We start from the raw sequence: 14,938 nt of genomic DNA on the forward strand, positions 1-14,938 counted from the left end.
AAGTTGTATTAGTAGCTGTGGATGAAGAGACTTGTAGCTTGGCAGCCCTATGCAAAGCTAAAATCCTTGGCTTGTCTCCAGCAGCAGACGTTTGCCCCTTCAAGCAATGCTGAAATGATTTTATTTTTTTATTTTCCCGAGAGAGAAAATGCCTTAGACAGGTACGGCTGACTCAGATTTTCCATGGAGCATTGCTAGTTTTCTTTCTTTAAAAACTGGAGATGGGGGATATAAGGGGATGATTATAGAGAAAATATTTTGCATTAAGCAAGTCTAGGTCTGTGTGAATAGGTTGGCTAGAGGTTGGGGTTTTTTTTTTCCCACAGAACTGTGGAAAGGTCTGTGCTTGCTCACATAAAAGGCTTTATTATCTCTGACTGCAAAAATGCACACTATGGTTTTGTCTCCACCACATGACCTGCCAGGGCTCTCCCAAACTTAACCACATTGGGAGAAGCATTTAGCAGCTCTGACCCAGCCTAGCCAGAAGCTAAAGCCCTCCAGCAGTGTCAGGGAGCCCCAGGCCCCTTCAGTGGACTCTTTGATTCCTGCTCCTCCTAAGGAGGAGGGCAGAGCTGAGGCTGGAGAAGTGCCCTCCAGCTGTTGATGCTGAGGGGACACTGTGAAGGAGCTCCTGGCAGTTCAATAGCACCATCAAAGTGTTCTACCCATTCATTAAATGTCATTACCTGTTGTGAACCCCAGCTGAGGACTGGGTTCTGTGTACCTGGTGGTTGTGCAGAGGTGCTGGCAGAGAGGGCTGTAGGGCAGCCTCTGTGAGGAGAGGTCAGGGCTGTCCTGTGTTGGACATGACCAGTTCCAGCCCATGCCAGAGGACTCCAACAGACCCACCACACAACACAGCTGAGCTCTGCAGCCAAGATGGGGGCACCTCTGGGGAATGCACTTGAGAGAAAGGAATACACATTGTGCAGCAGCTGTGAGAGGGAGGACTAAACAAGTGAGAGAAGCAGCCCCACAGACATCCAGATCAATGCAGGAGAAGGGACAGGAGGTGCTCCAGACTCTACAGCAGAGATTTCCCTGCAGCCCCTGGAGAAGCCCCTGGTGAGGCAGCTGTGCCCCTAGGGCAGCCCATGGAGGACTGGAGGTGGAGCAGAAGCCCATGCTGCCTAAGGACTCCATGCCAGAGCAAGTGGATGTGGCTGAGAAGAAGTTGCAGCTTGTGGAGAGCCTGCCCTGAGCAGGGTCCTGGCAGGACCTGCAACCCCATGGAGGAAAGACCACACTGTGAGACACAAAGTTTAAGGAATTTAGAGGTTTTAGAGGAGCTAAGATTTTAATTAGAGTTAAGCTTTATAGGGGTTAATTAAAATAAATGGGTAGGCCTTTGTGACGGTGTTCACAGGGGTTCTTGGATTGGGGAAGAGGCGAACATCTGACTCCATGTTTCAGAAGGCTTGATTTATTATTTTATGATATATATTACATTAAAACTATACTAAAAGAATAGAAGAAAAGATTCTCATCAGAAGGCTAGCTAAGAATAGAAAGGAATGATAACAAAAGCTTGTCTCAGACAGAGAGTTTAAGCTAGTTGACTGTGATTGGCCATTAACTAGAAACAACTCTGACACCAATCACAGATGCACCTGCTGCATTCTACAGCAGCAGATAACCATTGTTTACATTTTGTTCTTGAGGCCTCTCAGCTTCTCAGGAGGAAAAATCCTAAGGAAAGGATTTTTCATAAAAGTTGTCTGTGACAGGCCTTGATGAAGTTAAGAGTTAGTAGTTAACTAATAATTGATTGCTTGTCAGCACAATGTTTGGTTAGCTGGGTTTATAATGAAGAATATAGAAACTGATAAATAGCTTTTAGGAACATAAGACAATTGCAGGCTCCTCTGTTTTGAAACCAACTGAAGACAAGGAATGGGAGTTCTACCAAGGGTTCATTTGTCATATTTGCATTGAAAAGGTACAAAGGTCAGAACGAGGAAGACTTCATTTACTTCCTCGTTTTGGGATCCCTCTCCATAAAAGGGACCACTGACCCATTTCAAGGAATAAACTAGGCATGCTTAATAGCTTTTCAACTATTTACCATACGGGGAATGGGACATACCAAAGCTATGAATATGTGTTTGTATTTTGGGTATTCAATACTTGTAGAGATAAAAGGGCTCTGTAATCACCTGTAAATTGCAGTGAATTTGGGAGCTATCCCACACTCTCCCCAGTGTCGCAATAAACATACACTTTCTAGCTTTAAACTGTTAGAGAGTTTTTGTCCATCACAGCTGGATATCAGTACTAGATCAATATCCATATGTTTTTTAATAAATCATCCTGTGCTGGACATGTTCCAGCCCATTCCAACAGACCCACCACACAACACAGCTGAGCCCTGCAGCCAAGATGGTGGCACCTCTGGGGAATGCATTTGAGAAAAAGGAATACACATTAAAATAACAAGTGAGAGAAGCAGCCCCACAGATATTCAGATCAATGTAGGAGAAGGGGCAGGAGGTGCTCCAGACTCTACAGCAGAGATTTCCCTGCAGCCCCTGGAGAAGCCCCTGGTGAGGCAGCTGTGCCCCTAGGGCAGCCCATGGAGGACTGGAGGTGGAGCAGAAGCCCATGCTGCCTAAGGACTCCATGCCAGAGCAAGTGGATGTGGCTGAGAAGAAGTTGCAGCTTGTGGAGAGCCTGCCCTGGAGCAGGGTCCTGGCAGGACCTGCAACCCCATGGAGGAAAGACCACAGTGAAGCAGTCTGTTCCTGATGGATTGGATCTGCAGGAAAGACCCATGCCAGAGCAGTTCCTGAAGAACTGTCAACTGTCATCATGCTGGAGCAGAGGAGGATCAGGAATAGGAAGGAGTGGCAGAGATGAAGCATTATAAACTGACCTCAACTCCTCTGGCCCTGTGTCTGCTCTCCTGCACTCAGAGAGAGGAGTAGAGGAGTTAGGAGTGAAATTGAGCCTGGGAGAAGGAAAGGGTTGGGGGGAAGCTGTTTTCAACTCGGTCTTTACTACTATCCTACTCTATTTTTAATTGCCAGTTAATGAAATTAACCTGCTACAGCATGACTTTCCCTTCACATGGTGCTGTTGGTCATGTTGGCTTCTGCCTACTCAGTACTCAGGAAGGTGCCCAAGTCACCTTTCTGCAGCCTGAACATCAGCTTAATGGAGAGAATTCTCTTGGAGGCACTCAGCAGCCTGAGCTCACTGAAGCAAGTAAAGCTCAATATGATCAACTGGCATGTGGAAAACAGAGACATGACTCCAGATGCAGTCACCAGTTTCTGGAACCAGAGGATATGTTTTGCCACATCTGGTTCTCCTAGGGATCCCATGCTTTACTGTGCATGCACAAGACCATTAAAAAGGATAATTTTTGCAATGATGTGCAGCTTTCACTGACACAAAAGCTAAATTCTTGCCTTGCCAGAAATGTTGGGCCCCTTATTCTGGAGCAAGCAGTGAGAAGTTCAGAAGGGAGCAAGGTTTGAACCTGGCAGAAGGCAGCTGTCAAGCTAGAAGGAAAAGGATTATTCTTCACCAAGGAGCATCCACCATCTAGGAGAGGAAAGGTATAAAAGCTCTATGTCTGTGTTTCCATTCCATGGAAGGACTTCAAAGAGGAAGGAGACTTCTCCTGGCATTCATGGTGGATGAGAGGGAGAGAAAGAAGTGTTCCCCAGCTGAAAGGGATAGAGGTTTGTGAGGCAAGGACAGGAAATGGAAGACACAGGAAGTTTCTCAGCCAACAGCAGGAAGTTGTATCTGCATACAAAAACCCTGACACCATCATAACTACACAGAAAATATGAATCTTTCAAGATCCCATGGCTGCCTACTTGGGCTAAGTAATTTTGTAAAAATAATGTTCACACCCAAATGTCTGTTCTAAAGTAAACAAGAACTTGACAGAAGATTTATTTATTTATTTGTTAATTATGCATCAGATCTGGTCTAGTTCTACTTTGCAAAGAAATTCCTGGGATGTGCACAAGCTCTCCTCTCTGCACTGGAGAGTTTAAGTGCTCTGGCCTAGTCTTCCTTAGCTGTCGGGTTGACAATTTTCCCCAGGAAGAGCAGGCCATCAGTGGTTTTGTCAATAATCATCACCAGGAAGGGTCTGTTGAAGGTGATGTGAGGAGGAGGAGGAAATGGTAGACTCAGTGGTACTATTTCCATCATAGTCACTGCAGCAGCCTCTGTGCCATTCTCTCTGACATCCACCGTGGCCTTGTGAATTGCCTGCAAGGAAACAGAGATTATAATCTCGGCACAGAAGAGAGAGAAGCAGCTGGGAGAAAATTTGCTTGCTTTAACATTGTGAGAAGGTAATTCTTAAAACACAGAATGAATGTAGAACTTGTGTGAAAAAAATACTAGTGTCCAGCCTTTCCAAGTCAAGCAAAGTTTCAGGAAAAGTTTTCTTCAACAGTCAGAGTCATACATGCCTGCTTGCAGAGACTGAGCAACATAGAGGATATTTATTATTCTTATATTTATTATTTATTATTTATTATTCTTATATTTATTATATATATTTATATGTTGTTTCTCTCAGAGTAAGATTTTGTCCTTAGTACTGAACACAAAAGAAGAAATTTTTCATTTTGCATTAATTTCTGTGTAAGCAAAATAGTTCTCTCTGCAAAAACAATAGTGTCAAGCTTTATAGAGTGTCCTTCTGCAACACAGCCCACGGATAAGATTTTTCAGGACTTTCTGTGGTAGGTGTAGCAAATTCATATTTAGGAATTCACATGCACTATTTCACTGATTTTGGATAGCCCTCTGTTTTCTTCCTTCATTGTCTGCAATGCATCTATAATTTTCTCTCATGAGTCTCTGCTTACCCTTCACCAATATACTTGGCTTTCCAGGCATCAATCCCATATCTACAATCCAGGTATTTCCACATGACATAGGGAGGAATGTGAGGAATCACAAATAATATATGATGGAAGGACCTCTAGAGGCTGTTGAATGCCACCAACCCTCCTGCACTGTGTGACTTCTGACACCAGATTAGGTTACTTAGGATTTAATCCAATCAGGATTTGAATATTTCAAAGGACAGAAATTTCATAAGTAACTCATACTAGTTTTTGATCACCCTCATGGTGAATTTTTTTACATAAAACCCAATCAGAATATCCCATTTTCTATGTTTTGTGAGTTGTCCCTTGATGTATCACAGTTCATCTGCAGAAAGAGTCTGTGTCCATCTTGTCTCTCCCTTTCTAATAAATATCTGTAGGCAGTGCTAAGAACCCCTGTTCACCCTCCCTTCTGACTGGCAGCTCTGGCTCTCCCAGCATCTCCTCATCCATCCAGTGCTCCAGCCACACAGCTATCCTGCTCACCCTCCTCTGGACTCACTCTGCTCCAGGGTGTCATGTGTCCCTTGGATTTGGAAGCCCCAAACTAGATGTGTTGAACTCCAGAGGTAGTCTCACAAGTGAAGGATGGAGGGAAGGCTCACCTCCCTCATGACACAAGGCATATACTCCTTGGGACTCTAGAGAAATCATTCTGTTTGTCTGTTTCCTCATTTCTTGCTTGTGAAATGGGGCTATCCCTGTCCCGCAAGTCCATTGTCCATATAAATTCTGAAGTGCTCAGACAATGTAATAATGAAAGGTTTATACATAGTATAAGAATGATTATTCCCAGACTCATGTCATAACTATGATTCTTGCCATGCATTACTTCTTTAGCACCAGCTTTTTGTGAAATTATTTCTACTGTGCTTTCTAGTTGTTTTCTTCTTCAGAGACTATCAGCTAAGTTTGTAGGATCACTGTGCACTAAACAATTTAATATTAAACTGTATGAATAACAGCCATTTGAGGCCTAACCTTTTCCTTCCTTTATTACCATCATTAAACAAAGACTACACTCCAGAGGTAGGATCAGCCTATTTGTAGGATTAAACCTGCATACAAACAAAGCAGAAAAATCTCTTGATTACCTTCCCTGCTTGCATACTTACTTTGGAAACCTTCAGAAGACGATCTTTTGCCATTCCAGAGAGATCAGCCTGATCACTGAACACCTCTGTCACACCCATTTTCTTAAACAGGCTCTTAACATCATAGGAGCCGGAGATAGAAAATTTTGGAAGATCCAAGTAGATTTTTCTTTTCAAAAAAAAAAAAAAAAGAGTTTGTTATTGCAAGATCCCTTGAAGCAGTATCTATTGCAGGTATATATCCATCCCAAATACCCATGGAGCTAAGGCTTGGCTTTCTAAGAAAATGATAAATCTCATGTTAGAGAAGCAGAAACTGAGGTACCTGTCCCACCAGCCACAGGCTGATCCATGGTGCAGGGGTAGTGATGGCTTATGAAAGTGACTGACTGGAAAGTATCATCCAGACTGGAGAAAAATAAATAGTATTTTCTTTTTAACTGGATTCTTCCTACTGAAGGCAGGTTCCTGAGGGCAATCTACCCATGTGCAGGATCCTCACAGCTGGGAGCTGTGACTGGGGGAGCTGAGAGGGTTCCCCTTTGGTGTGAAATCACATGATAGCTTGTCTGAGTTAAAGAAGCTGAGTAGTGCTTGTTCCTCAGAGCTGTACTTAGCAACTCATCATGGTATCCTAAGCTTTACCTTTCCTGGATGGGTAGTTTTAGCCTATTCAATGTTTAAACAAAGCCACAATTAAAATATTACCTTTTTTCAAGTGCTCTCAACCAATTAGACACTGTTTCTTTTAGCAGAGCATCTTCCACCTGTTTCATTGTCTCTTTATCGGGGAGAACAAACAAAGCAGTAACATTTCCTTTGTATGGGATTTCTACTACCCAGCAAGACAACTTCTCATCTCTGTGGACATTAAAGACCTTGTTTTGATGCATCATTTTGACCTTAACAGAATTCTTGGCATCCAAAAAGAAGTCATCATCTCTCGTGTTTAAACTGTTGAAAGGTCTTTCCCAGGAGCCTTTGAAAAAAGAATGAGTATAGAATTGAAAAAAAAGGGGACTAATAAAGGTATGTCACATTAATTGATGCTTAAAACAGTATGCTTGAACTGTAGAGACAGCAACAAGCCTATCTCAATTTAAGGATGCTTGTTGCCTGGCCATGGAAAGAAACTTCACCTCTTCTCGACTGGTTTAATAAAAATCCCACAAGAAAAGTATAGGTTGAAGCTTGCAGTGGAAAAGAGATGCATCTTTGCCTGATCAGATAGTGGTAAATCTTTCACGGACTCCAACTATACAAGCTTCAGGCTTATTCCTTTCATGCTAGTGTCATCTGTGTTTGACCATGTCCTGCACAGCAAATACCTGTGCCTTTCAACAAAGGATCATAAGTTCTGAATATCTTCAGCTCTGAACCTGGTTTAAAATTTATATGACATTGATCAGTACTTCTGCTGGTTCTGTTGTTTTTTCATTTTTTAAAAATTTCTCTTATAGAAAATGATTCTTCATGCCCGTCTTTCAAATATTTTCCAGTGTAATTTACAAACTGAAAGATGCATTTTAAATTAGATTGTAAGATGTGTTCACAATGTGAAAAAGTTTTGTTTCATAGAACTTCCAGAGTTTATTTGTATAGCTGCTACCCATGTCTGTGACTCACCTCTAAAGAAAATGTAGTTAATGAGAACCATCACGGTTTCTGAATCAAGACTCTTGACTAAATCAACAATTTTGCCATGTGTTTTTGTTTCCACATACATATTGATTTCCTTTATAGCCCGTGGAAGATTCTGGAAGTTACTATAAACAGGTTCAACATAATAAAAATTTCTGACACGATCGAAAAAGTTTTGAAGCAATTCCACTTGTTTATCAATGAACAGGGCATTGCCCATGTTCAATTGGTCTTCTCGGTGAGGGTCGTTCAGCAGCTGGAGGATGCCCTGAAATGCCTCATGAATCTCCTGCTCCTCCATCTGTGTCAGGTTGAAGCTGAGGCCTTTCTGCAGCTCTCTGAGTGTGTTTGATCTGGCCCCCAGGGTGAGCATTGCAAAGGCAGTGGAGATACTCAAAGGAGAGAAGAAAATGTTCCCGTCGCCCAACTCATCTCTGATCTGCTTGTAAAGCTTAAATGCAAAGTCAGCATTGCTGGGGGCTAGCTTGACATGAGGCAAGTTTTCATAATCAGCCTGGGACTGGTCTTCTGGAACTGGTACTTTTTGTACCTGCTGTTGACCCTGGACTTGAAGTCCAAGAAGCAGCAAACACAAATACAGTGCAGACTTCATTGTCCTGAACAGTTCTGTTAAGAAAGAACAGAGCAACTTTTAGATCTAAAGAAGTTTTTCTTTATTGGATGAAAAAGATTTTGTATTCTAGATACTGATTTTTAGATGTCAGTCATTAGAACTACTATTCTTTTTGGAAATACTCTTGTACTTGGCCTACAGTTTATTTCTAGTCAGTTCTCTTAGTTTGTGACCAAGGAACAAAGGAAATAAGACAATAATGTGGTATTACCAGGGAAGAATCAGCTTTCCTGAGTTATTATGTATGAAATAGTTCTTATTTCTGACCAGCATGGCCTCAGTGGATTCCTAAGTGCCTTAGGATACATGGCTGAGTTCATGTATTTGCACCCATCTATCTGGTGAGTACTTTGGCAGAGGGACCAACTTTTGCTGATATGTTTCTGTGGTACCCATGGTCTTGTTATGACTTTGGTTTTCAAGCATTGAAGAGATAGTTATAGCAGTGCATAAAATCCACCTAAATGCTCAGCCCTTAAACTGTTTATATATTTCTTCCTCTTATATAACAGCTCTGAATCAAGACTTATATCATTTCAAGATTTTACCTTAAGTGTTTCAGCAAATTGAGGCTAAATTGAGAAAGTTTTTTGGCACTCTATATTGCACATAAGCTATCCATAAAGTTGCAAAGCTCAAGACTCAAGAGCTTAGGAAAAGCTACAGTGGAATCTGCCTTGTTTTACATTGTATATGTAATTTGACAAACTTTCCTTTTCCTTCAACTGACATAAGCAAATTCTACATAAATCCCACAATCTCTCTTCTGTCCTTTTGGGGGAAGAATCCTGTGACATATTGGAGAAGAATGCTGTCCATATAGTGGCTCATCTAAATTATCTCAAATGACAGAAACTCAAACCCATGAAGCAAGCAGTGGCCCCCAGGGAAAGAGAGATGGTCTGAATAGTGTTCATAGCAGCTGTGTACTTATCCTGGAGAATGAGATTCTGCCCAGAATCTGCCTCAGGCTGTATGTCTAATGCCAGGTTCAGGTCTTGCACCAGAATTATTATGGGGAATTGTTATTTCCAGGTTCCCCATTTTCTGGATGTACATTATGGAAAAGTGGAGATATAAGTTGAAGTGCTGAGTGTGGGAGCTATGCTCAGCATGTCTAAAATGCTGGGCATAAACACTGACTCAGGAAAAAAAAAAAAGCATTCTAGCTCTTGATAATTCATTTTGTTCTGGTAACAATTCATTTCATAATTCCCCAAATCTGCCTTTAAGAGAGACTGATTTCTCTTCCAGGCCTCCTGACTGCAAGTAGCCTGGTCTTTAAGCACATTAGACAGAAATGAAGCTACTCACATTAGCGTCTGGCTGGAATAGTTGGGACATTGAGATTTCAACTAAATTTATTCCTCTGGGGGCAGAGACAAGGTTTTGTTCTTTGTCTTGGTACTGATAGTTGGATATTAATTTTGGACTTCAAATCCCTGTCATTCTGTCACTATAGCTAGGAGCTGGATCATGGAATGAATTTTGTTTCAAACATTTAGAAAATGCTTCCAGAAGCTAAAGTAATTTCCACTTACTGTACGAAACAAATTAATCTCAGCAGTAAATAGCAGGGATCACACACAGCATAAATTCAAAGAATTCTAAGAAAGTATAGTATGGTACTTACTGTGCTGGACTTTTCTTTCACAGTGCTTCTTCCCTCATTCATTTGCTTTCTAGTATTAAGTTAATGTCCACTGGTAAAGATTAAACAGGGCAAATAAGAGTTATTTGCAAAGCAAAGATTAAGTAAACAACTTTTTTTTTGGATATCAAATATTTAAAGTCTTTTTCCCATCACACAGCCGGAATGATGCCAGCACTTAGTGCTCTAAAGGGAGAGAATGACCGGACTTTGCTACTCTTGGCTCAAGCTAAACTGTATGTAAAAAAACTTTACCAGTAACTGTGGTAAATCAGTTCCTGGAAACAGAATATGAGAAGAACTGGAAAGCTAAGAAAATGCCAAGAACATGGATGCCCTGTCCCACTGAACTTTCTGTACAGGATACTCTGATGCAACAATGCCATCTAATTGAGTACCCAAGGCAGCAGCAAGTTTGTTCAGGTACAGCTCTGCCCTGCAAATAATGCCAATAAATGGCATTATTTGATGGCCTCAGAACACTGGTTAGCTTTTTGAGGGACCATTGATGAGTATTTTAGAAACTACTAAAGTGAAAAGCAAAGCATAGCATAGCTTGAAAAATAACTGAAATAAGAAAACAAATGAAAGAATGAAATGGGCAAAGTTTTCCACAGCAAAATGTTAACTTAGGACAAGAGAGAAGACCTTAGCCCCTTGTGCACAGGATAAGCATGAATTACATACATATCATATTATCTTACACTGGGATTCCTCTCAGAGGAAGCTGAAACAGGCACAATTTAGCTATTTAGAAGGTTATTTAAGGATGAGGTGCATGGCACTTATCCTAATTAGCAATGACTAATTATTTCCATTGAATGTACATGATTTTGCCCCAGGTAAACTTACAATTTATCTACACACAGGAATCAACCATCATTGTTATTGCTTTGTAACTGCTCTCTCTTACAAGACAGAGGCAGGGCTGGTGAGAATATATTCCCACAGAAAGGGTTTTTTTCATGATATGTACAAGTACCCAGAAAGTTTATTGCAGTATTATGTAAAATGACCAAGTCTCAGGAGCAGTAAGTATGCTGTTGCTTAACTCTAGCAAAGACAAGATATTTCTCTCAAGCCTAGGCCTGCCTACATAGATAGCATTAATCTTTCAGCCCAGTCCTAATGCTTGGCTAACCATCTGAAGGATGCCACTGTTTCTTGAGAAGGATTTCTGGGAACAGCAAAGCTGCTGCAGTGATTCCTCTCCTTTCTCCCAGGAGATGCAGCAGCACTCAGCACGTTAGGGTGAGAGTGGAAAGTTGCTTCTGTCCCTGCTCACAACTCCCAACACCAGATCCTCTGACCCTGGCCCAAGTGTCTTCCTAGACAAGGTTAAGACCAGCAGTTACAGAAGACCCACAGATGACCATTTTCAAAGAATTGCTTCCCAGCAATTCCAGACAGATCAGCATGGTTAATGAATCCATCAGTCACGCCCAGTCCTTTGGAAATCTGCCTTGGAGCGTAGGTGCCAGAAACAGAGACTCTCAGATAATATATGTTGCTTCTGTTGAAGGCAATGGAAAATGAGGGTGAATTACCACACATTGGTTATCACCTGCATGTCAGCCAGGAAAAACACAGGGAGAGGAAAGCATTTTGTTACTTCACTGCACATTCCTGTTGCTGAAAATGGCTATGTCCCCAGAACATGGGAATATGCAAGGCCAAACCTTGCATATTTTGAGTAATTTTGAGTAGTTTTGTAATACTCATATTTTGAGTAATTTTGAGTAGTTTTGTAAAAGCAGAGCCATCCAGGGAATTGCCCTGAAGAGAGTGTGTGAAGTTCCTGAATACTTTGAGCTAAGTGGTGGCAGGGGACAGGGGGACTCTTTCTCTGGGAACCAGGGGAGTCGTAAAAAGGACTGACAAACATGCTTCTCCATTGGCCTGATAATGGTCTATATGGAAGGCATTAAGGAATAATTTCATTATCTCTCTCTCTACTCTCCCTGACTCTGCTCAGTTATGCAATGACTGTGTCTTGTTCCTCCTTATAGGAGCAGTTTCATCCCAAATCGTTAACTTATTTCTGTTGCTGTCTGGTCATCAGATTATCATATTTCAGTTGCTGCTGTTATCTGATATAATAATCAGATAATAATCATTTGATTACTATATGCTGGCTTTGCATGTTATATTTGAGGGCTTACCCAGGCAAAGGATTTCTGACTGTAAAAACAAAAGTTCAGCAAGATAAATATGTACATTGCTTGGTAAGTCCTCATGCAGCCATTTCTTGTTTCCCTATAAATATGTATCATTCAAGGTATATCTACAAAAGTTCATCTAAATTGACTTCTTGACATATGTAACTCCATTAAAATCCGGTGATTGGTGTCATTGCAAAACTGGTATAAGTAGAATAAAAATAACTCCTTTCAGTAATTTTATCTTTTTCTGTAGAGGGCATCCCGAATGTACTCTCCATGTCTTACAAATGTTTCATCCTTTTCTCCTCAAATAATTAAAGTGCTTTAGGTTCCCATTTCAAAAACCAGTGTGACTGACAGAAAGAAAAAAAAGCTGAAGGCGAAGCAAAAGCCTGTGACAGAACTGGGAAAGGAAACTAGACCTTTCCTACTTTGTTTTCAGCTTTTTTCACCAATGCAGTAGGAATCTTTGAATTGAATTTTCTAATAGACTAATTAGAATTTTCTAATAGACTAATTGAATTTTCTAATAGACTAATTTTCTAATAGACTAATTTTCTAGCAGACTAATAGTCTGCTAGAAGGAAGCTGTATAAGCAGAACCAAATGCTCTGATTTTCCTTCTGTGCTATATCTCAGAAGAAAATAAAATCCCTTTATTTATCAGGTGTGATTCCTTTACTCATAACAGACATTTTACCTCAGATGATTATTTCATCAGTGTTCAGAAAATAATGTTTTATATTTTCTACTTTGTAGTTAATCTCCTAGCATTGGATGAAAAAATTTTCCAAGAGCATACAAGAATTTAGGGCTTGATGTGAATTCCATTGAAGTCAATCAGCCAGCACTGTAATGCTCAATATGGGTAATCTGTCACTGACAGCTCATCTCAGATTTTCCTAATATATTTTCCATTAAGTTCCCAGATAGTAGAGCTGTAGACATACCTGACACTACCAAAGCTTTTCAAAACTAGTTGTTAGAAGTTTTATAAAAAACTCTCAAATAAAACAGGGGTAAAAATAAGTAAGTAGAATTCAAGACCAAAATTTTGCTCTCAAAATGTATCATAGCTTGAATTTCTCTTTTCAAAAGATACATCAAATTCAAGTAGTTAGGACTACAGACCAAAACCCTGAATTAATGGCAATGGTACAAGAACTTAGGGATGGCATGTATAACTCCCAGAATTAAAATAAATGACAGAAAATGAAAATTGTTGTGCCCTCCTGAGTGCCAGTGAGGTCAAAGATCATCCCTTCCATCCCCTGAGCCTGACTGATGGCTCCAGGGACCAGGGAGAGCAGAGCAAAAGCAGTAGAGAAGCTGACCAGGGAAAAGGAACACTCTTTCCAGGTTCTTGGGCAGTCAGTTTCCTGTAAAACTGTAAGGAAGAGTGTGTGTTTCTGAGGAGTATCCATTGGCATCACCCAGAAGGATCTCCACTGTGGGCCTGCTGTTCCTGTGGAGCTTAGTTTTCTTACTCTGCTTGTGGCCACTGAGCTGTTGACAGTTAAGGACAGCAGGCTCACGTGCAGCAAAGGAGCATTTCATGCAGTCGTGCATAAAGTAAAATTGTAAATACATTTCATATCTGGGTACCATGCCAAAACCAACTCCTAAATTCATTCTTCTGCCCCTTTGAGAACTTCTATAGTTATTACTTTATCACTTAATAGCCACCTTCGTCATTCTGATTTGTCAGTGAAATGACTTCTAAACATTTTTAGCAATCAAAAAATACAAGTTTCCCTTTGGTCTGGCACTGTCTTTGAGAATGAATTGATCACATAGGATTTGATTATATCTCTCTGGCTCAGCACAAATTTGGCAGTAATATTACTGCAGTCGTGCTCTGCTTCAACATCACTGCCAGCACTGAGGATGGGGAGCTATGCTCTTTGTCACCTCCATCTCTGCCTGCTCTCTCTGCCTGCCCCTGCACCCTTGTTGGAAGGATAGCTGCGTGATGTTGGCCTTGAGTGCTGAGCCTTTCTCAACAAGGGGTCCACCTGCCAAGGGGGACTCTCCAATGGCCTTTTTCTGCCAGCTTGTTCCAGTTTGCAGCATCAGGCCACACTTAGCAAGCAGCTGGGTCCTTGAACTAGTGACAGACTTTCTAGATAACAACAAAAATCTTGGTTTCAATATTTTTAAGGAGGAAAGGGGATATACATAATGGACAATGCCTATGCTTCCACAGTAAGTTGTATCACATTTTAAATTGCATTTGAGTTCATTTATGCTACAACATAAGAGAATTAAGCTTTCATATTTTATGCTTCATGGTAGTTTCTATGTGCTCAGATTTGAAGTGTTTCTGGTAACTGCATCATCAAAGCATTGCGGTATCATCTGAGGAACAGCACAAATCCTTAATGAGGAGCAGCCTTTTGAAAATAAGCACTCACATTTACTATGAAAATAAGCCTACACAATTACAGCAAATGCACAGGACTAATCAAGAGAGACCACCCAAACGCATCTGTGCTAAGTATGGGGGAGCCTCACAGTCTGTGACTTGATGTAATTTTGAAGGGCATTTATTGAACTGCCAAATCTTATTCCACATCAGGGTCTCCAGTTCCCTCATTTCTGAGAAGTAGTTGTGAAGGCCTATCAGCATCACCTGGGACTTAGTGTTATTTAAAAAAATGCAAATTGCCAGCAGAGGGGGAGCTTGTAGGGCTGAGTGGTGAAGGGACACTTTCCCTCTCCTCTGCTGTTCACTCTGGCTCCATTTGTCACAGTACACAGAGCAGTTCTGGGGAACAGACCTGGCCTTCAGCCTGCAGACACATTCCTATACTTTTAGAACAGTTTCAGATGCGTGCCACCATATGATTCTTCCAAACAAGTGCTAAGCATGTTTGGAGTTAGCGCAGGCC

General features: G+C 41.1%; 1 protein-coding gene across 1 annotated transcript; it reads right to left on the minus strand.

Annotated features, from left to right (window-relative positions):
* Positions 1 to 3,955: 3,955 nt before the first annotated feature.
* On the minus strand, positions 3,956 to 8,225 carry LOC118687428 (alpha-1-antitrypsin-like). The gene is made up of 4 exons (XM_036384387.2): positions 7,586 to 8,225; positions 6,668 to 6,938; positions 5,981 to 6,128; positions 3,956 to 4,233 (listed from the first exon to the last, which is right to left on the minus strand). Exons 1-4 carry the CDS (start codon positions 8,211 to 8,213, stop codon positions 4,024 to 4,026), a joined length of 1,257 nt encoding a protein of 418 aa, XP_036240280.1. The 5' UTR covers positions 8,214 to 8,225; the 3' UTR covers positions 3,956 to 4,023.
* Positions 8,226 to 14,938: the final 6,713 nt, after the last annotated feature.

This window comes from Molothrus ater, chromosome 6, assembly GCF_012460135.2.
Source record: "Molothrus ater isolate BHLD 08-10-18 breed brown headed cowbird chromosome 6, BPBGC_Mater_1.1, whole genome shotgun sequence".
In the NCBI taxonomy this organism is placed as follows: Eukaryota; Metazoa; Chordata; class Aves; order Passeriformes; family Icteridae; genus Molothrus; species Molothrus ater.